The following is a 25295-nucleotide window of genomic DNA, read 5'->3' as shown; positions in this document are numbered from 1 at the left end:
AAGGGAAAAAAGGCGACTGCGAGGCTCCTGAGCAAGTAAACCTCCGATAGTTTTCCTTTTTTCCTTTCCCAAACTAAGAATTGATGCCAGTGTAAACCCCAGAGCAGTTTTTTTTTTTTTCCAAGCTCATGTTAAAAACTTCCCTCAGTCCTTAAATCTCATTCCCTCAGTGACAGCATCGCTGTGCTGCTTCAGATCCCCCAAATCTGTAACAACTGCTCTGAGCAGAGGAGACCCTTGCTGGGGGAACCTCGTCTTCCCCCTCACCTCTAGTTTAAACCCTCTGTTATTTTATAAGAGGATGTTTCCCCCCACAGAATGACAGGTAGTTAAGCAGCCCGATTCCCCGTTCTGGAGGTACAAGTTGCATTCTGTAACACACGATCCCAAACTTGAGCCTGCTGCCCTTCGATTACACAACAGCACGAACCAGAGCAGGCTCAGCCCCTCCACTGCTCTGCCCTTTAACTTACCTGGGTTTTCCCCACAAAAAAAAAAACAACAAATCCCAACCCATCAAGCACTCAGCTGCTTGGCACTTCACCTGCCTGCTCGCCTTCCATTTCAGGTACAGCGGCAAGAAACGAAAAGGTTTGGCCATCACGTGCAACTTCCACCAAGCCGCCTCATTTGTCAGCCATTTCTGAGGCAAAGTGCTGACGACCAGAACTTTTCACGGGGCCACTGCAAAAACTTTAAGCCTCCCTTGTAGCATTAAGACCATTTCCAGGCATTTTTGCTGTGATTTCAGCTAACTGGCCCAGGTTCTTACAGAACTAGAAGGAAGGAGGAAAATTAAGTTTAACTGAGCAAATATATTTTAGCTTATTAATACATTAGAAAGGTATAAGTAGTGGCCATTATACAAATTATATTAAGAGCACAGGATGTTATCCCTCTTCCAGGTATTTTAAGAGTGCCAGAGCATAAAATCATTTCATGGGATTAAAAGTGAAAAATAAGGGAGGGGGGGGGGGGGGGGGGGCAAGGGGGCGGAACCAACTATGCAAAATAGCTAAGTGAGAAATTCCGGCCAGTTTTAATCGAAAAACTTCATAGACCAGTTGTAATATCATGAAAATGATTCAAAATGTATTCCCGCATGGGAGAATGACATTTTGAATATTTTCTAGAAATCACACCGAAACTGTTACAGTTACAAGTAATTAAATTTATTAGACCTCTATAATTTTTATAGTCAGTTTTGGCCAATTTACAAGTTTCTTGGGGATCATTTTTGGTTTAAACACACACACACACAAAAAAAAAAAAGCATCATAAATCAAGTTCACTTATACATCAACCCCTCCCCTAGCCCCGTCACAGCCACCTAAAAAAGGGGGAAGCCTCAGCTGCACACAGGCCGAGCAGCACACACACTACACTACAGCGAGAGCGTCAAACCGATACAAGGCTGTGGTTTATTCCGATTACGCGTCGTAAAAAGGGTCCGCCGGCGTCTCTGTACACATGTATATAATGTTACATCCCACCACTGTAAAAAGCCCCCCTGTCCCCCCCCCAGTGTCACTCCCCCAGCTTGCTGGGGGCTTTCTCCTGTCTGTGCAGGTCCTTCTCCTTCAGCAGCTGCAGGTTCTCGGCTCGCAACCTGTCCACCTCCTGCTCCAGCTGCCGCACCCGGGCCGCCTCCGCCGCCTCCCCCCCGTACTTTTTGCTCTCCATCCTCAGCCGGTTGTTCTCGTCCTCCATGCGGGAGAGGCACTTCTCCAGCTCCAGGTACTCCTTGACCAGCTCCTGCTTGCTCATGTTCTGCAGGCTCTCCACATGGTACCGCTCGTAGGTCTCCGAGAAGTCCCTCTGCAGAAACTCGCTGCCGTCGCCCCCCATGCCGTCGCTGCCGCCGTCCTCCTCGGCCGCCTCCTCCAGGAAGTCCTCCTCGCTCGTGTCGTCCGACTTGGCGGCCGCCCGCCGCGGGTACAGCCCGGTCTTGAGGTCGGGCTCCTCCTGGTCGTGGTCCTCCATCAGGAACTGCGTGGTGTTGTAGGGGGCCACCGGCTGCCCCTTGGCGAACATCTCGGCGCGGAGCCGCGAGGCGCGCAGGCTCTGCCGCTCGTCGAACTGCTGCTTCTCCTCCCAGCTCAGCTTCGAGTAGGGCTTCCAGCGCCGCTTCTTCTTCGACGGCCGCCGCCGGTGCTTCTTCTTGGCCGGCCACTCCTCGGCGCGCCCCACGGCCGCCCGGTACCGCGGCCCCAGGCCGGGCCGCGCCGCGCCGCCCTCCGCCGGCCGCCCCTCGGCGCCGCCCGCGCCCTCCGCCGCCGTCGCCGCCTCCTCCTCCTCCTCCGCCGCCGTCGCCGCCGCCCCGGGGGCCGGCAGCCTCCCGGCCTCGCCGTCCGCCGCCGCCGCCTCCGGCTGCTGCTGCTGCTGCTCGCCCCGCTCGGGCTGCGGCTCCGCGGCGGACGGGGGCTGCGGCTCGGCGGCCGTTGCGTCTGCCATGGCTCCGGGCTGCGCTCCCGGCCGGCGGCCGCTACCCGCGCCGCATGGGGGCCCCCTCAGGCCGTCGGGGCCATGGCACGGGGCCGGAGCCCGGGGGTCGCCGCCTCCGGTCGCCGAGGGGTTAACGCCGCTGGGCCCGCCCCCCCGCGCGCATGGCACGCGCCGCCGCCGCCGCCTCCTCCCCCCTCCGCGCCCCGCCCCTCCCCGCACCGCCACCCGCCGCCGCCGCCGCCAGCTCCCGACTGCCGCTCCCCGCCCGTTTCCCCGCCTTATATAGCCGCGAGCGCCCCGCCCCGCCCCGCGCAGGCGCGCTGCTCGCCCCGCCCCCTCCGCGCGCCCGCCGCTGCCACCGCGGCTCCCCGCGAGCCTCAGGCCCCGCCCCGCGACCAATCAGCGGGCGCGGGGGGCGGGACCTCGCGCGGAGCCCCGCCCCCTGGCCGCACGGAGCAGCGGGCGGCGATTGGCGGGGCGGAACGTCACTCGCGAGCCGCTCCACCAATCGGGGAGGGCGGGGGGCGGGTCCGGGCCGTACCACACGCGAGGAGGGGGGGGGCGACCTTCAGGGCGGCGCTGAGGGCAGCGGCCCCGCCCCCCCCGCGCCCGGCGGGTGGCACGGCCCGAAAAGAGTCCCCGCGGCGCGGAGGGACACACGGGCGGTGCTGAAGTCCCTCCCCGCGGCCCGGCCCCGGCCCCCCCGGGGCTGTCGGGGGTCGGCGGCGGGGCCCGGAGGGCGGGGGGGAGAGAAACGGGGGGGGAGGAGAGGGGGGGAGTGCGGGCGGAGGAGTCCCGGGGCCGCGCTGGGTGATGCGGTCAGAGCGCGGAGGGAGATGTAAACAAACCGGGAGGGGACGAGGCCCGGCTTAAAGGCGCCGCGGCCACAACCGGAGGGGCGGGGCCGAGAGAGGGGGGGAGGGACGGGGGGGGGGGGGGGGGCAGCACCTCCCGGGGAACCCCCCCTCAGGGACCCCCCAGGGCTGAAGGCGCGGGGCCGGGCCGGTTCCCTCCCCCCCCCCCCCAGCGATGTCCCCGCCACCGGGGGGCACGGGCACAGCCCGGGGCTGGCGGGGCCGGGGCCGGTGGTCGCGGGGTGCCCCCCCCCGGGGTCCCCGCAGAGCACGGAGCGGGCGCCGGGCTGAGAAGGCAACGCTTTAATGGGGCCTCGGCCCCCGCAGCTCCCCCGGCTCCCCGCGGGCCCCCCCGGGGGGCTCCGGCCCCGCTCCCCGCTGCGTGATGGCGGCGCCGCGGGTGCGGGCAGCGCTCGGGCGCCCCCGTGCGTGCGGGGCCGGGCCCAGCGGCTGGGAGCGGCGGTGCGAGGCGGCCCCGCCCCGACCCGGGGCCGGCTGCGAGGGGGGGGCCCGGGGGGTCCCGGGGGGTCCCGGGCTCGCAGCTCGGCTCCCTCGGGGCCGGGGCCGCCGGTGGCAGGAAGGCGGCGGTGGGGGGTGGGGGTGCGGCGGTCCCGGCGCTTTCCCGGCTCGTGAGAAGCGGCAGGAGGGCGGTGGCGGTGGGGGCAGGCGGAGCGGGGCCGTCCCGCGGCGGTCACCTCTTGGTGCCCTGCCAGCGGCGCAGCAGCCACTGGGTGACGAAGGGCCAGGCGATGAGGAACAGCAGCGTGCGCGGGGACACCGCCAGCGGCCACGGGAACGCTGCCTGGTGAGGGACAGACGGGGGGGGGGGGGCACAAGGGCTCGGTGTTAGCGCTGAGACCGAGCCCCCCCGGCCCCTATCCCAAAGGGCAGCGGGGGCACCGACACAGCCCGGCCGTCCTTTTCGCGGCCGTCATCCTGCCGAGGTCTCCTCGTGCTGCCACCGCATCGTCCCTGCTGCCCGGACACCGGGGACACATCCCCAGGGCTGCTCCTGCTTCCCAGCTGAGGGACCGTCCCCCCGTCTGTCCCCCCCCACCCCCAGCAGTGTCAGGGTAGGGGCTGAGGAGCCAGGCCCCACAGGGCAGGGACACGGAGGGGCCAGCAGCAGGAAGCGCCCTGCCCGCCTCCAACTCACCTGTGGTGCAAGCAGCCGGCCAGGTTCAGCCCCAGAGGTGTCCCCCTGCGAGACAGGAGAGGTGTCAGGGTGCGGCCAGGGCCAGGCACCCCCGTTCAGCCACCGCATCCCCACAGAGAGGGGCTGGGAACAACCGGGCCCAGGCAGGGCTCTGCAGAGCAGCCGGGCCAGGACCTGGGGCAGGGGGCGATGGCGGGGATGGCAGCTCCCTGCCCGCACCTCGGGGCAGCTCAGAGCAGCAGCCACAGCCTCCACTCTGCCAGGCCACGATGGCAGCCCAAGGTCTCTCCGCACCTGGGCCAACCCAGGCTGCGTGGGCAGGGACAGGGACCAGTGACACCCGGGGGGCAGCACAGCCCCACGGGCCAGCACCCCCAGCTCTTTGCGTGGCCGGGCACGTACCTGCGCAGAGGTGAGCGTCTCCAGCTCGCTCAGGCGCTGCAGCACGCGCTGCATGTCATCCTGCAGGGCCCGCACGGTGCCGGCCACGTGGGCGTCCACCTCCAGCAGCAGCCCCTGGCTCCCGTGGGCAAGCTCAGGGGCTCTCTCGGCATCCTGCGCTGCCCCAGCAAGCTGCGGATCTGCAGGGTGCAAAGACGGGCGCTGCTCAGACAGGAGGCGGCCGGGAGCTCGCACGGTGCACGTGGCGCAGGGGCAATGCCACTCGCCCGGGCAGGCCGAGCTCCCCGAGGACCCGAGGCCGTGCACTGCTGCTGACGGATCTCAGTGGGTGCCTGCGTCCTGCCCCGGGCTGCCCACACGGCTCTGCCCAACCTTGGCACGCGCAGAGCTGGGAGCTCCCAGCCCGGCCCAGCAGCCCACGTCCCTCTCCCCCAGCAGCTCTGGGGCCAGGGACTGGCACCGTGTCCCCCAGTGCAGCAGTGGCTGTGCTGGGCAACCTCTGCCCCACTGACACTGCACCTGCACGGGCACACGCAGGTCACCTCGGTTCACCAAGTGCGGCAGCGAAGGCCAGGAGGGTGCCTGGCCTGCTTGGCTGCCACTCTGCCGGGCCCCGGGACTCAGCAGAGCCCCCAAACCTGCCTCACCACAGCCCCTGCGGCACCCAAATAACCCTCGCTGCAAGTGGGGGACAGGCAAGTGCCTGCCGTGGCACGAGCTGCTCCTTGGCCCCTGCGCTGCCCCCTCGCTCCGGTGCCCCGGGGACAGCCTAGGCTGGCTTTATCGGCCTCGTTACAAGTTAACTCCCAAGGTCAAGCAGCCCGGGAGGGTTTACGGAAACATTAATGGGGAGATAAGCACGGTGGTGGGTCGTGCTCCTGCCCCTCCGCAGATGGAGCCCTGCTGGCGAGGGTGGCAGAGCCAGCCCCAAGCACAGCCCCTGGATGTGTCCGGCAGGACGGGGAGAGCACAGGGCAGCAGCAGGGCTCCTGGCTCTGTCCCTGCAGCAGCGCTGACACCTGCAGCACCGGAGGCTGGTGGCACGCGACTGGCACCGCAGGAGGGCTGGAGCAGGGCCTGGTCCTGTCCCCTGGACCAGTGCCTCCAGGGGCACCAAGCCCAGCTTGGCCCACCCAAGCCCCGCGGCGAGCTCCCAGCCAGGTCCCACCACACCGGGACGCTGCCGGTGGGGCCGTGCAGTGCTTGCTGCAGGGCTCACGCTGCCGGGGAGCCGCGCTCTGAGCCAGGCTGCTGGAGAGAAGCCACGGGCCCAGCAGCGCAGGGCAGCGGGCACAGCTGTCACACAGCCTGGGGACAACAAAGGGGATCTGTCCCCGCGGGGTGAAACACGGGGCTGCTTGGGGACCAAGGGATGAAGAGAGGGGACGCACGGGACGTGTGGCTACTGAGCCAGGCTGCTGGTGGTCACAGCCCTCGCCTCTCTGCTCAGCCCCTGCACGGGCACCCCAGGGTGAGGAGGGAGCAGCGGGAAGGCGCCAGGAGCCCAGCGCTCACCCACCTCTGTCAGAGCCCGGGGCTGCGAGGCCAGTGCCGCTCCTCCCCGCTCGTCTTCTGCCTTCGCCCCGCTCTCCCCGCCCAGCAGCACGGGGCGCTCGGGGCTCAGGCCCGGCCTGGGCGCTGTTCAGGGAGAGCCCCTGCTTGCCCAGCGGCTGCCCAGCCTGTGCGGGGGTAGAGAAGAACGGCCCTGAGACCCCCCCTCCCTCCCCGGGGGACACGGGAGGCTGGGGCAGAGCTCCTGGAGGACCCAGGCGTGCGGGCGGCCTCGTGCCTCTTGCCCAGGGGCACTCGCTGCGGCACTGGAAGCGCCTCGCGCTGCGGGCGGCACCGTGCTGCCTGCGAGCACAGGGACGAGCAAGGAGCAACGAGCGAGTGGCGGGGCCACTGGGTGCCTGCACGGCTCGGGGCCAGCCCTGCTCAGCCACCGGGGCCGTGCTGCAGCAGTGAAGGAGGCTGTGGGTGCTGCCGGGGCACCTGAGGGCTCCTCAGCCTGCCCTCGGTGACGGGACCAGGCTCCAACGCACAGGGACACGGCAGGGCTGCTTCACCGGGGCCCCTGTAGACGTTTGGGGTGTTGCAGGGCTGCCAGGAAAGCAGTGTGGAGGTGACAGCAAAACACAGAGAGCTGCTGTTTGGAGCAGGGCTGCCGGCAGGGGAAGTTTCTGCCACGGTGTGGAGGGACCCCAGCCCTCCTCGAGGCCATCCTGCCCCGGGAGACGTTACCTGCTCGGGCTCCATCTGCTCCAGGGTGTCGCAGAACACTTCCCCCTCAGAGTCACTGGCCACCTGGCTACCCTCACGCGTGTCGGCAGCAGGAGCCAGCCCTCCTCCTGGAAGGGAAGCACACGGCTCAGCCGCAGGTGGTGCTGGCGTGACAAAGGCGTTTGGGGGCAGCAGGAGCCCCGCGCAGGCAGAAGGCAGCCGGGCTGCAAGCGGGCACAGAGCCGGTGTCAGCGTGCACAAAGCAGGGTGGCAGGAGGAGGCCGGAGCTCTTCAGCGGGAGGCTCAAAGCAGCGTTAACTCCACCCGCACGAGGCAGCAACGCATCGCTCACGCTCCTGGGGAGGAAACCGAGGCACAGAGGGCGAAGGAACGGGGCTGCTGCTGGCTCAGCACCGCGGCCGGGAGTCTGAATTCCCTGTCCCCTCCCTGCCTAATGCGTTGCAGAGCCTCACTCACAAGCCCCAGCACGGGGCTTTCCAGGGCAGCTCTCTGCGCACGTCCAGCTCCCCCCAGGAAGGAGGCTGCCGTGTCCTGACAGCACAACCCCTGGCACGGGGGTTGCATCCAAGCAGCATCCAAGGCCCCAGGGAATCAATCTTCCCCCCCTCCCACCCCAAGTCCAGCGCTGCTGAGGGACAGCGCAGCGCACCCCGTACGTCCCGCGGGTGCCACCAGCGGGTGCCAGCTCCCGGCTGCGCTCAGCCCCAGCCCACGCTCGCTCCGTGACCATATTCGCTCCTTGAGGGAGGGCCGGGCAGGACTCCTCCCTGCAGCACGAGGCTGAAGCAGGGGCCCCTCCGGGCGGGGAGAGCTGCGTGTGCCGCCACAGAGGGGGCACAGGGAGTTTGCTGTCCCCAGCACAGCACCGGCAGCGGGTGGGTGTGCTGGGGCCGTGCAAATCCACCACCGGGGCACTGACAGCCCCACAGAGCCCCACCGGCTGGGCAAACTTGGCTCAGGCCGAGGGAGAACTTCCCCTCCCAGAGCACAGACCTCTCAGGGCATTTTCCCCGTCCACGGGAGCACGTCACACTCCCAACCTTCAGCCCTCTGCGGCAGGCCAGCAGAATCAGGCCCCTTTGCCCAGACACGAGCAACACGAGGGCACCCAACGCGCTCAGGGATATCCCAGCACCGGGAGCTGCCCCCACGAGAAGCTCCGGCTCTGTGTGACCGGGGCGGTGCCCGAAACACAGGCAGGGTCGGACCACACGTGCCTGAAGCCAACAGCTCTGCGGAGAGATGGAAGCCCAGCCCGGCTCTGTCGCCGGTGCCTCCTCCGCGGGGTCTCTGCCGGGTGCTGGCCACGCCGGGGAGACCAACCTGGCGCTCGCTGCCCGTCCTGCAGCTCCTCGGGCAGCACGTCCTCCCGCTGCTCCGCGGCCGGGCCGCTCGCTTGCTCGTCCTGGCTGGGGTCGGCCGCCTGCTCCTGCCCATCTGCACAGAGACAGAGAGAGGGAGAGCAGAGTGAAGGCGCTGCTCACATCCCTGTGGTGCAGCCCACCCTGCTCGGCTCTGCGCTGGCCTCCTCACAGCTGTTTTGCTGCTGGGCAGAGTGGGGGACATGTGGATTTGGGAGCCTGGGGCAGCAAGGATGTGTGCAGCAGCGAGCTCGATGGCTAACAGGAGTGGAGGAGAGGCTTCACCCGGAGGCAGGCAGCAGCCAGAACGTGTCTGTGTTTATAAACCAGCTCCCGCCGTCTCCTCGGGTGCCTGGTTGGGCCCACGGGGTTAAGCCAGCTGCACAGCCCTTCGGCAGCTGGGACTTTGCTCCCTGCTCCTGGCCATGCGGGGATGTGGCAACACCGCCCTGCCGGTGCCTTGCCCACGCACCTCTGCGGGGCTGCCGTCCCCAGCCCGCCGTCACGCCAGGCTCCCAGCTACGGGACGGGACCACACAGCGCAGGAGTGAGTGTGGAGGCTGCTCCGAGACCAGCACCCCAGGCCTCTGCTCAGAGCAAGCCCTGTGCCTGTCCCGCCGGGCAGGGTCCCGTCACCTCCGCCCCGAGGAGCCGAGCTCCACCACCAGCCCCCGTGCGCCCACGGGGCCGGGGGAGCAGCACCGCCTGGGCGGCAGGATGGAGGTGCTTAACTGTGGGTCCGGGGTTGCTTCAGTCTCGGCCTGTGTGTGCAAAGATGCTTGGGAAAGCTTTGTCGGCTCGAGACCTGCTGCGACCCTGCGCCATTCACAACTGGGTTCCAAGTCGTGGTTTATGGTGCGCCGGCTGTAAATAAACAAGAACGAGTGTGGCTCGGCCACCGCACGCACCGCCTCTGGCCTGCAAGGCGAGGGAAACCACGCAGCTCTCTGTGGGCCGGCACCCGCCACGTTCTGACCGTACCTCGGGCACTGCTACCAGCACCCACCCACCTTCCTCACCTGCATCATCACCAGCAGAAGTTGCGGCAGCACATCTCAAGGCAGGTTTAAGAGCCTTTAACACAAATGACTCAACAGCTTAAGAAGCTCAGACTTTTAAACCATGTTTCAGGCACCTGGGGTTCCTTTGCTCTGCAGACAGTGTCGGGTTTAGGCACAAATGAGGCTGCCATTTCTACGTGTCACTATGCAGGGGGACACACTCGAGTGAGAAATGACTAGGACGTTAGCCCCAGCTTCTATTGACCAGAGAAAAATAAAGTCTATTTGCATTTTAAAGGAACTAGATTTGATGTCAACATAGAGAACAAAAGCATCTGGGCACCACAGGAAGGAGCAGCCCCTGTAAGGCCAGGAGCAGCCCCTGTAAGGCCAAGCCGTACAGGAGCGTGCAGTCCAGGCGACGTGTTTGGGCAGCTCTGCAGACACAGGGGGTGACAGTGGCTGTCAGAGTGGGGACAGATGCCTGGGGACAGGCAGAGAGCGAGGCTGTTTGCCAGAGCGCCTCTGACATTAGGGAAGCACTGACGGTTTAAACCTGCTGCAAATATACCCCAAAGCTCACCTGCTGCCGAGCTAATCTACTGGAAATTAGGCACAGGCACACGTCCGGATGCACAGCCTTTCTGTGGCAGCCTCCCCTCCGAAACAGCACGGCTGGCTCTCGGACAGCCAAACCCAGCCCCTGACTCGCTCAAACCCTTCTCACAGGAACCACCCTGCTCCAGGGGTGAGAAGGGTCCCCAGCAACCCCTCAGCGTGAGACAGCAGCCACCAGACACATGTGGAAAGGGCTGGAAGAGGACTTTTTATAGCACAAGGCTGTTCCAGCATCTCCAGATCCCACTAATCCCCTTTCCCAACCCCTGTTTCTCCATCTCCACTCTGCTGCAAAAACAGGCACCTGTTTCTGTCGGATGACCCTGGCTCTGGTTGGCAGCCCGCCCTGCCTGGAGGCGTGCCCGTGCCCAGGCTGACCAGGAGAAAGGAGAGCCCCGTGGCCGGGATGCTGAACCTGCACCAAGCCCCCGGCTCTACCTTTGGCTGCATATGGCCTTGGGCTGTTCAGAAGCCAAAGCTCAAGTTTTCTCCCAAGAACTTTAGGGCAGAGAAAGCCCACGCTGAGGAGGCACCTGCTGGAGAGCGGTGCTCAGACAAGCACCTCAGCAGCACCTCCTCGGGAGCTGAGGAGCCAGGCGGGACGTGGTGTGTCCCCCGTGTCCCCTCTTGGGGAGCAGAGCCTCGAGGCGACGGCCGTGCCGGGACAGCAGCAGCAGGAGGGCAGGCGTGAGGAGCGAGGGGCATGCGGGGCAGCGGGGGGGCAGCGGGGCTCCCACTCACCCCCTTCCCCTTTGAAGAAGTCCTCGGGGGGCCGCGGCATGTCGCGGATCACCTCGTAGAGCGGCTCAAAGTACTTGAACATCTCCCGCGTCGCCTCGTCCATGGGCACGGTGTCGATGACCTGGGGACGGCCACAGCTGCGGCGGGGCCCGGCGGGAGGCACCGGGCCGGGCCCGTCCCGCTCCCCGCTACCTTCTGGGCCACCTTCTTCATCTCGGCCACGTACGCGGCCATCGCCTCCTCCTTGGTCATCCTCCCCAGGCTGTGCCAGGCGTCCCTGCGGGGAGCGGCGCCGTCAGGGGGGGGCCGGGCCGGGCCCGAACCGGCCCCGGAGCGGCCCCGACCCCCCCCGCTTACCACTTGTACCGGCCGATGGGGTCCCAGAAGCCGGGCCGGGGGCCCTGGCAGCGCCCCGCCGTCGCCTGCTTGTAGTAGCTGTAGAAGCGCAGCATCTCCTCGTAGGACGGCCGGTACGAGCCTGCGGCACCGCAAACGCCTCAGCGCGGCCGCGGCCGCCGCCACCGGGCCCGGGAACGACCGAGCCCCCCCTCACCCCCCGGGGCCGCTTCGGGCCCGGCCGCACTCACCGCTGCGGGGCAGCCCCTGGATGACGCGCACGGCGGCCCGGAACTGGGCCCCGCAGCCCGGCTCCGCCATGGCCCCGCCGCCGCCGCCGCCCCGGGCTCCGGCCCGGTCCCGGTCCCGGCCCCGCCGAGCGCCTCTCCGTGAGGGGAGAGCGCGGGGCCAATCAGCGCGCGCCTTTCATCATTACCTCGGCGCCGCGCCCAATCAGCGCGCCGCTTCCGAAACGGGCCGCGCTGCGCCCTCCCCTCCCGCCCCGCTCGGTGAGCGGCGCGGCGGAGCCAATGGGAGCGCGGCTCGGCCGGGGGAAGCGGCGCCCCCTGCTGGCCGAGGGGGGGGGCTGCAGGGCGGCGGGCAGGGGGCGGGGCCCCGGGGCGGGGGGGGGATTTAAAGGGACAGAGCCCGGGGATGGGGGGGGGGATTTAAAGGGACAGTGCACGGGGGGGGCACACTGGGAGCACTGGGAGACGCGCTGGGGGCACTGGGCAGGGCGGGCCTCATGGGGGGGGGGCTCAGTGCTGGGTGGGGGGCAGGGGACTCACCGCGGGGCATGGGGCAGCTGGGCCTGGGGGGGGGACTGGTTATTTTTGGTCATTTTTTTGGTTAATTATAAAAATCCAATTTAGGTCAATATAAAAACCAAACTGGGATAGCGGCCGTGGGGAGGAGGGGGCGGGACTGGGCCCCCGCGGTGAGGGCGCAGGGTGGGGGTGTGCCGCGGGGGGACACGGGGGTGGCAGCGAGGGGCACGCGGTGCCCTGGGGCCGGGGGCGTTACGGTGACAGGACGGCCCGGGGGGGGACATGGCCAGGGGGGGGCCACCATGGGCAGCCCTGCGGCCACCTGGGGGTGCCTGGGCCCAGCCCTCGGCCAGGGCTGGGTGCGGGGAGGGGGCCAGGCCACGGCCACATGGCCCGTGCTTGGTGTGAAAGTTGAAGGCCCAGCAAAACGAGGCAGCGAAGGGGGGGTCCCATCCTCCCGCCACTTCGGAGCTCCCACGGAGGGTTCCTGCCCCCCCCCGGGATGGCGGCCGGGCTCTGACTGCACAACCAGCCCCGGCCCCAGCCATGGCCTGGGCCTGGCTCACGGGACGCGAGCTGTGCCCGACGGGGCCGGGAACGCTGCCCAGCGGCTGCCTCTGCATCAGGGCAGAAAATGGCAACGCTGAGAGGGCCGGGGTGGGATCCGCTCCTTCAGGGCCCGGGGTGGGATCTGAGCCCTCAGGGCCTGGTGTGGGATCCGATCCCTCAGGGCCTGGGGTGGGATCCACTCCCCCAGAGCCTGCAGTGGGATCCGCTCCCGCTGCAGGCCGTGAGGGATTTCCGAGCCACCCCCCCCCCCCCAGCCTCGGCCGTGTTTATTTTATGCAATAAGCCATTCTTTCCCCGCTCGTAATCCTGCTATTAATAATATTGGTGGTGGTGATGTTTTTTTTTTTTTTTTGCTGGGTTGTGGTTATGCAACGTGTTTTGATTCCCCGGCACGGCCCAGGGCTGGTGCAGGACGGGGAGGGGGGGGGGGGGGACAGGACGTGTCCTACCCCCGGGGGCTGGTGGCTGCCGCCGCGCTCACGGCACCGTTTCACGGTTCGCTTCTCCCCCGGGATCTTCCAAAACTCGCTCGGTGTCGGCAGCTGAATTCCTGCCCGTGCAATTCCCCTCGGGGGCCGAGGGCTTGGAGCGGAGCCAGGGCAGAGCCCGGCTATCCGGTTGCAAGTGCATTTCAGGGTGGATGCAGCTGCTTTCCGAAGTTTTCCAGCAGAGAAAGAGGCGTTTTGCATCAATACACCAAATGCCTTCATTTTTGCATAAATAACACCAAATGCCTTCATTTCTGCATAAATAACACCAAATGCCTTCTGCGGCTCCTGAACGGGTAAAAGTCACGGGCCAAGCACAAGGGGGCACTGCCCTGGGCTCTGCTGCCCCTGTTTAAAATTCCCCAAGTCCCCATGCCCCCAAAAACACGCCCGAGGGGCTGCCCAGATGTTCCCCCCAGCTGCCCTCATGTGCCCCCAGCTCACCTAATTATTGCACCACGGTGCCCAGACTCCACCCCACGCTGCCCAGGTGTTGCCCTGGATCCTCAGACCTTGCTCTGGGATGCTCGCAGACCATCCAGGACACCTGAATGTTGCTCCAGGGGCCCGAGGGTCTCCCTTGACGTACAGGTGTTGCTCCAGGATAACCAGAGGTGGCCTCAGGGATGCCCCGATGTCATTCTGTGGTGCCCAGGTGTTGCCCTGGGTGTACAGATGCTGCCCCAGGGTGCCCAGATGTTGCTCCAGGAGAACCAGAGGTTGCTCCAGGGATGCCCACATGTTGCCCTGGATTTACAGACGTCCCCCCAGAGTGCTCAGAGATTGCCCATAGTGCCCAGATGTCATTCCAGGGTGCCCAGATGTCGCAGGGTGCCCTCCGGTCCCACATGTGGCCGTGGTTACCCCCGCCCTGACCCATGATGTTCCCCCCGCCCCGTGCTGTGGTTCCCATTTCCTTGCTTTGTGCTGCAGCTCCTGGTCCCCACGTCCCGGCCTGGGGCAGCCTCTTGTCCCCCGGTGCTGGTGTTTTTGGCAAGAATTGGTGCCAGCCAGGTGGGGGCAGCCCTTGCCACCAGCACAGGGCTTGAAATCAATGCCTGGTTCGGGTGGAGGGGCCGGGGCTGGGGAGCCTGGGATGGGGCTGGGGGCCAGGCTCCAGACCCCAGCTGCGGCGTGACCCCAGGCGAGGCCACCACGTCCCGCACCACCGACACGGCCGTGTCCCCGTGTGCCACCAGGCTGCCACCACCCCGCTAGGCCAGCACAGCATCACCCAGCCTGAGCACACCAGGTGCCACCGGAGCGGGGACGAGGCGCTGGCGCTGTCCCCAGGTGTGGTGGCACAGGGGTGGCCCACGGGTCCCTCCTGGTGCTGGGCACCAGCTCCGGCACCGGCAGCCACATCCCCGGGCAGAGCGGGGTCCTGTGATGGGGGGCCCCTGGTGTAGGGCCCTGGGTTCAACCCCCCCGGTACTGCCCCCCCCCGGTACCGACCCCCTCTGGTGCCACCCCACCCCGGTGCTGAACCCCCCAGGTGCAATCCCCCCGGTACTGCCCCCCTCCCCACCCGTAAGGATCCCCGCCGGTACCGCCCCCCCTCGGTGCAATCCCTTCAGTACCGCCCCCCTCCGGTGCCCCCCCCCCCCCGGTACCGACCCTCGTCGACACCGACCCTCCCAATGCAGAATCCTCCGGTACCGACCCCACCCCCCCCGGTGCAATCCCCCCGGTGCCGCCCCCCTCCCGTAACGAACCTCCCGGTACCGACCCCCCACCGGTGCCGACCCCCCCGGTGCATTCCCTCCGGTACCGACCCCCTCCAGTGCCGAACCCTCCGGTACCGAAGCCCCGGTGCCCCCCCGGGCCCCCCCCCCGGTGCCGACCCCCCCAGTGAAATCCCTCCGGTACCGAACCCCCCGGTCCTGAATCCCCTGTTGCCCCCCCCGGTACCGAAACCCCCCCGGTACCGACTCCCCCCCGTTGCAATCCCTCCGGTACCGACCCACCCAGTACCGACCCCCCCGGTACCGAACCCCTCGGTACCGACCCCCCCCGGCCCTGAATCCCCTGTTACCCCCCCCGGTGCTACCCCCCCGTTGCCAAACCCTTCGGTACCGAGCCCCCCGGTACCTAAGCCCCCGGTGGTCCCCCCCCGGTGGCGAAACCCCCGGTACCGACCCCCCCCGTTGCAATCCCTCCGGTACCGACCACCCCAGTACCGACCCCCCCCCGGTACCGACCCCCCGGCCCCCCCCCGCTGCCCCCCCCCTCCCGGCCGGGTTACGCCTCCCGGGCCCCTCCCGGCCCTTCCCCGCTCCGGGCCCCGGTCCCGGCGGGGCCGCCCCTCCCCTCCCGTCCCCTCCCCGCCGCCTCCGCCCAGCCCGGGGGGGGGGAGCCCCGGGGGCCCGGCGGACACCGGCAGCACCGGGCCCTCGCCATGATCTGCGGGCGGAGGGCGCGTCCCGGCCCCGAGCAGCCCCGGCCCCCCCCGGACGGGGCCGGTGGCCCCCGGCGAGCCGGCAGAGCCTTCAGGAAGATGGGTGAGGGCCGGGGGGGGGCACCGGGGGAGGGTCCCGTACTGTCCCGTTATCCCCCCGTGGCAGCGAGGGTCCCCGGTTGGGCGGTGTCCCCAAAGGTGGGCGAGGTCCCCGTGGGGGGGGGGTCACCGTGATTTTGGGGTCCCTGCGGTTGGAGGCTCCCCATTGCCAGGGGTGTCCCCATGGCTGGGGGGGGGGTCCCTATTGCCAGGGGGGGTCCCCACTGTAAGCAGAAGGGGACAGAGCCCTCGTCACCCCCATGCCACCCCCTCTGGGTGACCAGCGCCTGTCCCGTGGGGCGCAGGGGGACAAGGGGCTCGGGGCTCGGAGTGGCGGCGGGGGGCTGTGTATGGCCCCACATTGGGGGGGGGGGGTCCTGGTTTGGGTTTTGTCGCGGGTGTCGGGGCAGGAGCTGGCTTTGGGTCCAGTGGCTTTGGGCGTGTGTCCGTGCGTCCTGGTGCCCGGCTGTCCGGGTGTCCCTGCATCAGTGCACCCGTCCGTGTGTCCGTCCGTGTGTCCGTGTGTCCTCGCAGGGCTGCACCTGAACGTGCAGGGGTCCCTGCAGCCCTACAGCCCTACCCCGACCCGTCCCCACGTCCCGGCACCCACCCGTCCCCCCACGGCATGGTCAGCTCCTGGCCCCCGGCTGTGGCTCACGTGCGGGCGGCCGGTGCCAGGCGAGGACGTGGCCCGATGGGGACAGGGACAGGGACAGGGACAGATCCCCCAGGAGGTGTCACAGGAGGTGGTGGCAGCGATGGTGGCCGTGTCCCCGAGGCTGCGGCCAGCTCAGGGACCCGAAACTGCCGTTTCCCACCCCAGGAGGAGCATTCCTGAAGGGCGCGGGGGCACAGTCACTGGGGCCGTTCTCCAAGAATGGTTGCAAAAAAAAAAAACACAAAACAACCGGAAAAAAAAAAAAAAAGGAGGAGGAAATAACTTTCATGGAGAATGGACGGAAAAGTCCTGGTGGTGAGGCTGTGGGTGTGCAGGTCCCCCGAGGCCACCCCGTCATTGTGCCCAGCCTGGTCACAGCCCCGTCCGGGCAGGGACCGTCACCGCCACGTGGTCCCCGCCAGCCCCGGGGGCGCGGTTGGGGCTGCAGGGGACGGGTGAGGGCCCGCTTGCTGCCAGCCAAATCCCACACCGGATTTGGGCGGCTTTGCTGGGATCTGGCAGCCCTGGCCTGAGGGCTGGGCTCCGTGACCACTGCCGTGCCCTGTCCCGGCCCTGCAGTGCCCAAATGGGGCTGATGGCAGTGGCTTGTCACATCCCGTCCCGTCCCGTCCTGTCCCATCCCGTCCCGTCCTGTCCTGTCCTGTCCCATCCTGTCATATATGTTCCATCCACCCTTTCCTATCCCATCCAACCTGTCCCATCTGGTCCTGTCGTGTCCTGTCTGTATTGTCACATCCTGTCACGTATGTCCCATTCCATCCCAAACCGTTGTCCTGTCCTGTCCATCTTGTTGTGTCATGTCCCGTGCCATCCCATCCCACCCCATCCCACCCCATCCCATCCCATATCCCCGTCCCATCCCATCCCATCCCATCCCATCCCATCCCATCCCATCCCATCCCATCCCATCCCATCCCATCCCCATCCCATTGTGTGCCCTGCACCGTGCACGTACCCACACTCAGATGCGCACAGAGCCCCCCCCTCTCCCCATTCCCACCCGGTGCCCCCGGTGCCCCCACCCCGGTGCACCCACGGGGCCGGTCCCCTCGCAGGGCTGACGGAGGACGAGGACATCCAGCTGATGCTGCGGGGCTCGCTGCTGCGCAAGGTGAAGGCGCGGCGGGCGAAGGAGCGGCTGTACCGGCTGCAGGAGGACGGCATGACCGTCTGGTTCGAGCGGCGCTTCAGGCGCGCCCCCTCCAAGCAGATCTGTAGGTGCTGGCGCTGGGGGGGGGCGTCCCCAGGGGCTGGGGACCCCGGGCTGGGTCCTGCCGGCCTCGAATTGCGGGGAGCGGCGGGGAGGGGGGCAGAGCCCCAGCACACGTGGGTGTGGGTGGGGGCTGGGATCTGGACCCCAACTCAGCCACGGCCCCCCCCTCCTTGAGCTTGCTCTGCCCCCAGCCATGGACCAGTGCCTCCCAGTACATCCCATTCCACCCAGTGCATCCCAGTGCCTTCCAGTGCATCCCAATGCATTCCAGTGTGTCCCAGTGCACCCAGTGTATCCCATTGCCTCGCAGTGCATCCCATCACATCCCAGTGCACCCAGTTTCTTCCACTGCACCCATTGCCTTCCACTGCCCCCAGAGCCTCCCAGTGCCCCCAGTACCTCCCAGTGCCCCCCAGCCGAGCCCCCAGAGCCCACTCCCTTTGCTCTCCCCCTCGGGACTGGCGCAGGGACCCGGCTCCATCCCGGCCGGGCTCTGTCCCCACTCCCTGGCGTCACCCAGCTCTCTCCACGCTCACTGGGACGTCTGCCCAGTGCTGGCACTGCTGCGAGACGGCGCCATCCCCCCCCCGGCGTCACCACCCCCATCCCCGCAGGGGACAGTGGCCTGGACCCGCTGGGCCCCGTCTCGCCTGGGCTTAGTGGCTTCAGCACTGCTGCAGCGTCAGCTGCACCGAGAGCGCCCTGTCCCTGCCCACAGCACCCTGGGGAGCGGAGGGGACACCTGGCACTGCCATGGGGACACCGGGGGTGGCCGCCAGCGGGGTGCTGGGGCACGGTGGGTGGGGGCGATCCCACGGCCGTGCTGAGCCATCGGCTCGGCTGGGGACCGGTGGCCGCCTCCGCACGGGGTGGGGACCGTCAGGGCGCGTGTCCCCGCAGTCTCCGTGATGCACATCGAGGGCGTGCGCCAGGGCCACCAGTCGGAGGGGCTGCGCAAGTACGGCGGCTCCTTCCCCGAGCGGCACTGCTTCACCATCGTCTTCAAGGGCAAGCGCAAGAACCTCGACCTGGCGGCGCGGGGCGAGGAGGACGCCCAGCACTGGGTGCAGGGGCTCACCAAGCTGATGGCGCGGCTGCAGGCCATGAACCAGCGGGAGAAGCTCGACCAGTATCCTTTGTGGGACAGCGGGGCGCGGCGTGGGGACAGCCCGGGGACAGCCTGGGGACAGCCCGGGGACAGCCTGGGGACAGCCCGGGGTGCTTTCCTTAGTGCCACGCAGCTGGATCCACGGCATCCTGCAGCGAGCCGACAAGAACAAGGACAACAAGATGTGCTTCCAGGAGGTGAAGAGCATGCTGCGGATGATCAACATCGACATGAACGACATCTACGCCTACAAGCTCTTCAAGGTACCCGCCCTGCGCCCTGTCACCCGCTGTCACCTGGCTGAGGGCACGCTGGCTCCTTCCCTGCCCAACGCAGAGGACTGTCAAACTCATTGCACCCTGAGCGCTGCCAATGTCCAGGTCCTGTCGTGATGGGAGCTGTCCCCACGCTGTCCCCACATGGCTCCATTGGTCCCCAGGGTGTGACACCTCCCCGGGTGGCTCTCTGGGGACAGCAGCACCTCCCCAGGGCCCTTTACCCCTAGGGAAACTGAGGCACGGTGCTCTGCTTGGCTCCATCCTGAGCTTGGGGGGCATAGGGACTGTGGGGACACAGCGGGGATGTGACCCGCGTGCTCCAGGTGACAGAGGGCAGGGGGGGGACACAGAGGGGACATCCCCAAGCCCCCCGGCAGGTAGCCGAGACCCCCAAACTCATCACACAGACTCCCAGCCTGGGTGGGTCTGGCCGAGGGGACGGTCCCTGAGGCCGGGCCGTGGTCCCCTCAGGAGTGTGACCGCTCGGGTGACGAGCGGCTGGAGGGCCGGGAGCTGGAGGAGTTCTGCCGGCGGCTGCTGCGGCGGCCGGAGCTGGAGGAGCTTTTCGGGCACTACTCGGGCGAGGACTGCGTGCTGTCGGCCGAGGAGCTGCGCGAGTTCCTGCGTGACCAGGGCGAGGAGGCCACCCTGCGCCAGGCCCGCGCCATCATCCACGCCCACGAGCTCAACGAGAAGGGTAGGGACGGGGATGTCCCACGACGAGGACGGCGAGCTTGGCGGTTGGGCTGGGTGTGGAGCACAAAGGGTGGCAGCTCATGGGGGGGACGTGGTGGTGTCCCCCAGGTGAGCACAAGGCTCTCCAGGGCTGGGGTGCGTGCCTCTGTGTCCCTCTGGTCCTTCCCTTGTGGTGGCACTGGGTGGCAGTGCGCCAACACAGGGGACATGAGGGTGGAGGTGGACACCAAAGGGACCTCCACGTCCTTAGGGTGCCGTAGTGCCGGTCCCACGGAGAATGTGGCACAGCCCAGGGACGGGGGGCAGCAGGGCGGGGACAGTTGTCTCCATGTCACCAGCAGGACGTGGGACATCTGAGTGGAGGTGGGACATCAAGGGGACCTCCACATCCCCTGGGTTTATGACGCCAGGTGGGCATGGTGCTATCAGGACAGGGGACATCTGGGTGGGGACAAAACCTCCATTTCCCACGGGAGCTGAGATGCCAGCCCCAGGGTGGATGTGGCACTGTCTGGGGCTATCGGGCAGCGATGGGACACCAAGGGGACATTTGTGTCCTCTGGGTACTGCAGTATGAGGCCTGGAGGTGCCATCAAAATGGGGGACGTTGGGGTGGGGACAGGGTACTTCCAGATCTTGTGGGTGCCACCACGCCAGGTCCAGGGTGGTCGAGGCAGAGGCGGATGGAGGACATCAGGGTGGGCATGGCACACCCAAGGGGACTCGCATGTTCCCTGGGTGCCACAGCGCCGGGCCTGGGGTGAACATGGCACTGCCAGGAGACAGGGGACACCCACGTGGGGACAATCCATGCGGGGCCACCCTGCCGGCTGCATGCCAGCCCTGTGTGACACCCCTCCGCTGCGTCCCTCAGCCAGGCAGCAGGACCTGATGATGCTGGACGGCTTCATGATGTACCTGCTCTCGGCCGCCGGCGACATCCTCAACCAGGAGCACACCAAGGTGCACCAGGACATGAGCCAGCCCCTGTGCCACTACTTCATCTCCTCCTCCCACAACACCTACCTGACCCACAACCAGATCGGCGGCACCAGCAGCACCGAAGCCTACGTCAGGTGGGTGCCGCGGGGTGCCCGCGGGCACGGCGGGGTCGCTGCGGGTGGCGCGGGGACTCACCCGGCGGTGGCGGCGCGGTGGCAGGGCGCTGATGACGGGCTGCCGCTGCGTGGAGCTGGACTGCTGGGAAGGTGCCGACGGGGAGCCCGTCATCTACCACGGCCACACGCTCACCTCCAAAATCCTCTTCCGCGATGTCATCGAGAGCATCCGCAATTACGCCTTCAAGGTGAGGACGGCGCTGGCAGCCCCGGGGTGGGTGCTGGGTGCCGGGTGCTCAGTGCTGCTTGTCCCTGTCCCCGTCCCCGTCCCCGTCCCCGTTCCCGTCCCCAGCGATCGCCCTACCCCGTCATCCTCTCCCTGGAGAACCACTGTGGGCTGGAGCAGCAGGCCACCATGGCGCGGCACATGAAGGCCATCCTCGGGGACATGCTGCTGACGCAGCCGCTGGACGGGCAGGACCCCGACAACCTCCCGTCCCCGGAGGTGAGGCCACCCCGCCTGCCACCGCGTCCCCGTGTCCCCAGCCCGCCCTGAGCTCGGCCCTTTGTCCTGCAGCAGCTGAAGGGGAAGGTCCTGGTGAAGGGCAAGAAGCTGCCGGAACCGTGGGGTGAGCCCCGGGGTGTCACCGCCGCCCCTGACCCTGAGGAAGAGGAGGAAGAGGAGGAGAAGAAAGAAGAGGAGGAGGAAGTGGAGGAAGAAGAGGAGGAGGAGAGGCTGCAGGAGAGAAATAGCCAGCGGGTAAGGGGCTGTCCTGGGGCTGTGCGGGGCAGGCGAGCACTGCGGTGCCCCCAGCACAGCCTCGCTCTCTCCTCTTCCAGTCGCTGCAGGAGATCCAACCGCTGCAGGTGGGTCGGGTGCTGGGGGCGGGTGGGGGCCACGGGGGGCGAGCGGCTGTCACTGCCCTGCTTGGGGAGCCCCCGGTGGTGCCTCTCTTGCCCTGTGGGGTCTGGTGCTCAATTTCTGGGAGGTTCTTGGGAACAACACGGCCTTGGGTCTCCATCCCCTTGGGGCGTCCATCACCTCGCAGTCTCCATTGCCCTGGGGAGGGGTCTCCATCCCTTGGTTTTCCATCCCCTCGTGGTCTCCACCACCTTGGGGTCTGCATCACCTCAAGTTCCCCGTTGCTTTGGGCTGTCTGTGACCTCAGGTTCTCCATCTCCTTGGGGTCTCTGATATATTGCCTTGTCCATCGCTTTGGGGTCTCCATCGCCTTGGAGGTCTCCGATGCCTCAGGTTCTCCATCACTGTGGTAGCCTCCACAGCCCCGTTGGTCTCAGCGCCAGCGGTGTGGGGGCTGTGAGGACCCTCAGGCAGGTGGGGCTGCTGCTGGTCCTGATGCCACGGTGGCTCCTGCAGGCCAAGGACGCGTCGCAGGTGGCCCCAGAGCTGTCGGCGGTGGTGGTGTACTGCCAGGCCGTGCCCTTCCCTGGCCTGGCCCAGGCCCTGCAACACCCCCGGCCCTGCGAGGTGTCCTCCTTCAGCGAGAGGAAGGCCCGGAGGCTCATCAGGGAGGCAGGTGAGGGCAGCGGGACGGGGACGGGGACGGGGATGGGGACAGGGACATGGACGGAGCCACACCAGGACATGGGTCAGGGCTGGACCCGGTGGGGATGCTCTGGGCCCTGTCACCGAGGTGGCTCCTTGGGTTGGGGACACACCGGCCACAGCCAGCTCAGGACTGGTGGGGCTGGGGGCTCTGGTTTGAAGGTCGGGGCTTGGGATGTGACATCTGGGGGAGTGTCTGGGGACAGGGCCTGGGCTTTGGGGCCAGGGCCTGGGCTTTGGGCTCAGGCTCAGGGCCTAGGGTCTGCAGCCAAGGTCCGGGGTCAGGATCCGTGTTCAAGGTCTGAGGTTGGGGTCAGGTTTTGGGGTCCAGGCCAAGACTTGAGGTCTGCGCCCAGCTGGCTGGGCAGGGTCTGCGAGCGTCCCCTGGCACAGGGGTGTGGGCAGGACGCGTGGCACCCATGGGTGCTGCAGGCCCTGCCCTGCTCAGCTGGCACCCTCCAGGCCCGGCGTTCGTGCGCTACAACGCCCGGCAGCTCAGCCGCGTCTACCCGCTGGGGCTGAAGATGAACTCCTCCAACTACAACCCCCAGGAGATGTGGAACGCCGGCTGCCAGCTGGGTGAGCCCCCAGAACCCCTGGGCACCCCCAAACCTGCACCCCTGGGCCCAGCACCCAGCGTGATGCCCCTGTCCCCGTCCTCGTCCCTGTCCCCGCAGTGGCCCTCAACTTCCAGACGCCGGGCTACGAGATGGACCTGAACGCCGGGCGCTTCCTGGGCAATGGGTGCTGTGGCTACGTGCTGAAGCCCCCCTTCCTGCGCAGCCCCCACGTCGAGGGCCCCCGCTGCCTCGTGCTGCACATCAGGGTGAGCGTCCCCCCCTCCTGCCAGCGTGGGTGACACCTGCAGCCCCGCTGGGTGACACCAACCCCATGCCCGGCCAGGTGCCACCTGGGGACACTGGTGCTGTCCTTGCATCTCTCTGAGAACCACCCACATCCCTGCCCCTGGGTGGCACTGCCCCCATCCCAATGCCCACCCAGGTGCCATCTCTTGGGGGACACCAGCCCTGTGCCCACTCTCAGCCATGTGCCACCCTTGTCCCTTTCCCCGAGGCCACCGTCCCCGCCGTGCCGCCAGCCCCCTGCACCCTCTGGCCCGCAGGTCATCACGGCCCAGCAGCTGCCCAAGCTGAACCAGGAGAAGCGCAGCTCCATCGTGGACCCCTTCGTGCGGGTGGAGATCCATGGAGTGCCGGCCGACTGCAGCAAGCAGCAAACCGGCTACAGGAGCAACAACGGTGAGCGCGGCCGGGCCCCGGGGCACCCAGGGGTGGGGGGGTCCTCCAGGCACCCCATGGCCCAGAGCTCCTCTGTGCGCCCCAGGCTGAGCTGGTACCCAGGGCATCCCAGTCCTCCCAGTGCTGCTTCCTCCTCCTGTCCAGTATACTCCAGTCTGGTCCCGGTGTCATTCCTGTTTCCATCAGCGCTGCCTTGCTGGTCTCCCTTGTCATCCCCATCCCACCCAGTACAGCTCAGCCTGCTCCCAGTATGGCCCCCCTTCCTGCCAGTACACCCCAGCCTATCCCCATTGTCACTGTTCCCCCATATACCTCAGCCTGCTCCCAGTGTCACCATCACTCCCCCAGTATACCCCAGCCTGGCCCAAATGTCCCTCCCATTCCCCTGGTATACCGCAGCCCAGTCCCAGTGTCACCATCATTCCCTCCAGTATGCGCCAGCCTGCTCCCGTTGTGATCCCGTTCCACCCAGTACATCCCAGTATGAACCCCATTCCTTCCAGTATACCCCAGCATACCACCCCCAGTGCCTCCCCCATTCCCTCACTCCCCCCACACCCCACCCTGGGGTGACACCTGAGCCACCAAAGACCCAAACCCAGTTTTGGGGTGAGCGTGGCGGTGGCGGCGTGACGAGCCGGTCCCGTGCCCGGGGTGGCCGTGGTGGCCGTGCCCACCCTGACTCAGTGCCGCAGGCTTCAACCCGCGCTGGGAGGAGACGCTGAGCTTCCAGCTGCAGGCGCCCGAGCTGGCGCTGGTGCGCTTCGTGGTGGAGGACCACGACAGCACCTCCTGCAACGACTTCGTGGGGCAGTTCACCCTGCCCCTGGCCAGCATGCGGGAAGGTGGGTGGGCGCCCGTGCCCCGCTGATGGGCTTTTTGGGGAACGGCCCCGCGCCCCCCGCTCAGCCCGGCTCTGTCCCCAGGGTATCGCCACATCCACCTGCTCTCCAAGGACGGGGCGTCCCTGTCCCCCGCCACGCTCTTCGTGCACGTTAAATGCAAGCGCCTGTGAGGTCCCCGTGGCTGCGGTGAGGGGGGACGCCGCGTCCCCAGCCCGTGCTGCACGTGGGGTCGGGGTGCCCCTGCATGGGGCTGGGCACCCGCCCGTGCTGTGGATGCCCCCCGTTCCCTGCATGGGGCGCGGAGACGGGCTGGGGACACCGCTCGCTCGTGTGGGGGACAGGGTGCCAGCTGGGCAGGGTGCCAGCAGGGCGGGTTGGGGTCCCTGTGGGATTCGGGGACCCTGTCTGGGTCCCACGGTGCCACCCCGTCTGCACACCCCGCTCTTCCCATCATGGGGACAGGGACACTGTGACAGCCAGGACAGGGTGGCCAGGCCACCACCAGCCCAGCACGGCTCTGGGGGCACGATGAGTGACAGCAACCCCCCCGCAAACATCTCCAGCCCCAGCCACGCTTGATCCTGGCCCCTTGGGCTGCAGGGGTGGTGCCTGCCACCACGAGGTCCCCAAGGGGACCCTGCCACTGCCACCACAGCCGTGGTACTGAGCCTCCGCTTGGCTCAGCGATGAACGCAGGGCCGGCTGCGTTCGGATCTGTGCTCGAGTACTGGCGATGGGCAAAGATCGAGACCCGGCTGTCAAGCGAGTCGAATAAAGGTTTATTTTAACAGAGCCTGACCGGCGTCCTTGTCACCTGCTGGCATCTGCAAGGGTGGCTTTGGTGGCCATGGGGAGCAGGAGGAGATGGTGGGAGCCCCCTTTTCTGATGTCCTCCCCCACACTGGGAGCTGGTTGGAGCCAGGTTTTGCTCGCCCCATGGTCCCACAGCCCCCAAACGCCCCATGGCTCCTGGCTCCACTGCCCTCATGGTTGGTGTCCCCCTGTCACCACCGTGGGGTGGCCCCCAGCTCCGTGGGGAGCAGGAGGGGACTCAGAGGTGCTTGCATAGGCGACAGGACCCTGGGCACCGGGCTGCAGCAGTGCTGGCGGCAGGG

General features: G+C 67.5%; 3 protein-coding genes and 1 long non-coding RNA gene across 9 annotated transcripts; 1 reads left to right on the top strand and 3 right to left on the bottom strand.

Moving 5' to 3' along the window:
• Nucleotides 1–1150: 1150 nt before the first annotated feature.
• HEXIM1 (HEXIM P-TEFb complex subunit 1) lies at nt 1151–2696 on the bottom strand. Its single transcript, XM_068660761.1, has one exon. The coding sequence runs from the start codon at nt 2452–2454 to the stop codon at nt 1528–1530; it is 927 nt and encodes a 308-aa protein (XP_068516862.1). The 5' UTR covers nt 2455–2696; the 3' UTR covers nt 1151–1527.
• Nucleotides 2697–3587: 891 nt separating this feature from the next.
• Nucleotides 3588–11634, bottom strand: ACBD4 (acyl-CoA binding domain containing 4). 4 transcript variants are annotated; one of them, XM_068660756.1, is made up of 10 exons: nt 11407–11621; nt 11177–11297; nt 11012–11096; nt 10820–10940; nt 8422–8535; nt 7099–7205; nt 6377–6536; nt 4858–5036; nt 4456–4500; nt 3588–4101 (listed from the first exon to the last, which is right to left on the bottom strand). In XM_068660756.1, the coding sequence occupies exons 1-10, from the start codon at nt 11474–11476 to the stop codon at nt 3991–3993; spliced, it is 1113 nt and encodes a 370-aa protein (XP_068516857.1). In that variant the 5' UTR covers nt 11477–11621; the 3' UTR covers nt 3588–3990. The 4 variants fall into 4 exon arrangements, with proteins under 4 accessions (XP_068516857.1, XP_068516859.1, XP_068516860.1 ...); XM_068660758.1 differs by having other exon boundaries at nt 11177–11254; nt 11407–11613; XM_068660759.1 differs by lacking the exon at nt 11177–11297 and having other exon boundaries at nt 11407–11617.
• A 1539-nt stretch (nt 11635–13173) lies between these two features.
• Nucleotides 13174–14495, bottom strand: LOC137844609 (uncharacterized). Its single transcript, XR_011089956.1, has 2 exons — nt 13425–14495; nt 13174–13234 (listed from the first exon to the last, which is right to left on the bottom strand). It is a non-coding gene; the product is annotated as an uncharacterized lncRNA (long non-coding RNA).
• Nucleotides 14496–15295: 800 nt separating this feature from the next.
• Nucleotides 15296–24972, top strand: PLCD3 (phospholipase C delta 3). 3 transcript variants are annotated; one of them, XM_068660555.1, is made up of 16 exons: nt 15296–15481; nt 17212–17370; nt 18270–18498; nt 18611–18740; nt 19227–19452; nt 20326–20527; nt 20613–20757; nt 20895–21014; nt 21087–21269; nt 21350–21376; nt 21888–22047; nt 22539–22655; nt 22754–22902; nt 23200–23335; nt 24031–24180; nt 24262–24972. In XM_068660555.1, exons 1-16 carry the CDS (start codon nt 15379–15381, stop codon nt 24348–24350), a joined length of 2325 nt encoding a protein of 774 aa, XP_068516656.1. In that variant the 5' UTR covers nt 15296–15378; the 3' UTR covers nt 24351–24972. The 3 variants fall into 3 exon arrangements, with proteins under 3 accessions (XP_068516656.1, XP_068516655.1, XP_068516654.1); XM_068660554.1 differs by having other exon boundaries at nt 15297–15481; nt 20862–21014; nt 21090–21269; XM_068660553.1 differs by having other exon boundaries at nt 15298–15481; nt 20862–21014.
• The last annotated feature ends 323 nt before the right edge of the window (nt 24973–25295 follow it).

This window comes from Anas acuta, chromosome 25 (assembly GCF_963932015.1).
Source record: "Anas acuta chromosome 25, bAnaAcu1.1, whole genome shotgun sequence".
Lineage (NCBI taxonomy): Eukaryota > Metazoa > Chordata > Aves > Anseriformes > Anatidae > Anas > Anas acuta.
This window is presented reverse-complemented; position numbering and strand designations above follow the sequence as displayed.

Excerpts from the sequence above, each read along its gene's own strand:
- HEXIM1 (XM_068660761.1), bottom strand. The coding sequence starts at position 2,454 with ATGGCAGACGCAACGGCCGCCGAGCCGCAGCCCCCGTCCGCCGCGGAG.
- PLCD3 (XM_068660553.1), top strand. The coding sequence starts at position 15,379 with ATGATCTGCGGGCGGAGGGCGCGTCCCGGCCCCGAGCAGCCCCGGCCC. Across the intron at positions 17,371-18,269 it reads CGCCCCCTCCAAGCAGATCT|TCTCCGTGATGCACATCGAG; the intron begins GTAGGTGCTGGC and ends GTGTCCCCGCAG. Across the intron at positions 23,336-24,030 it reads CGGCTACAGGAGCAACAACG|GCTTCAACCCGCGCTGGGAG; the intron begins GTGAGCGCGGCC and ends TCAGTGCCGCAG.
- ACBD4 (XM_068660756.1), bottom strand. The coding sequence starts at position 11,476 with ATGGCGGAGCCGGGCTGCGGGGCCCAGTTCCGGGCCGCCGTGCGCGTC. Across the intron at positions 8,536-10,819 it reads CTTCTTCAAAGGGGAAGGGG|ATGGGCAGGAGCAGGCGGCC; the intron begins GTGAGTGGGAGC and ends GTCTCTGTGCAG. Across the intron at positions 4,501-4,857 it reads AGACGCTCACCTCTGCGCAG|GGGGACACCTCTGGGGCTGA; the intron begins GTACGTGCCCGG and ends CCTGTCTCGCAG.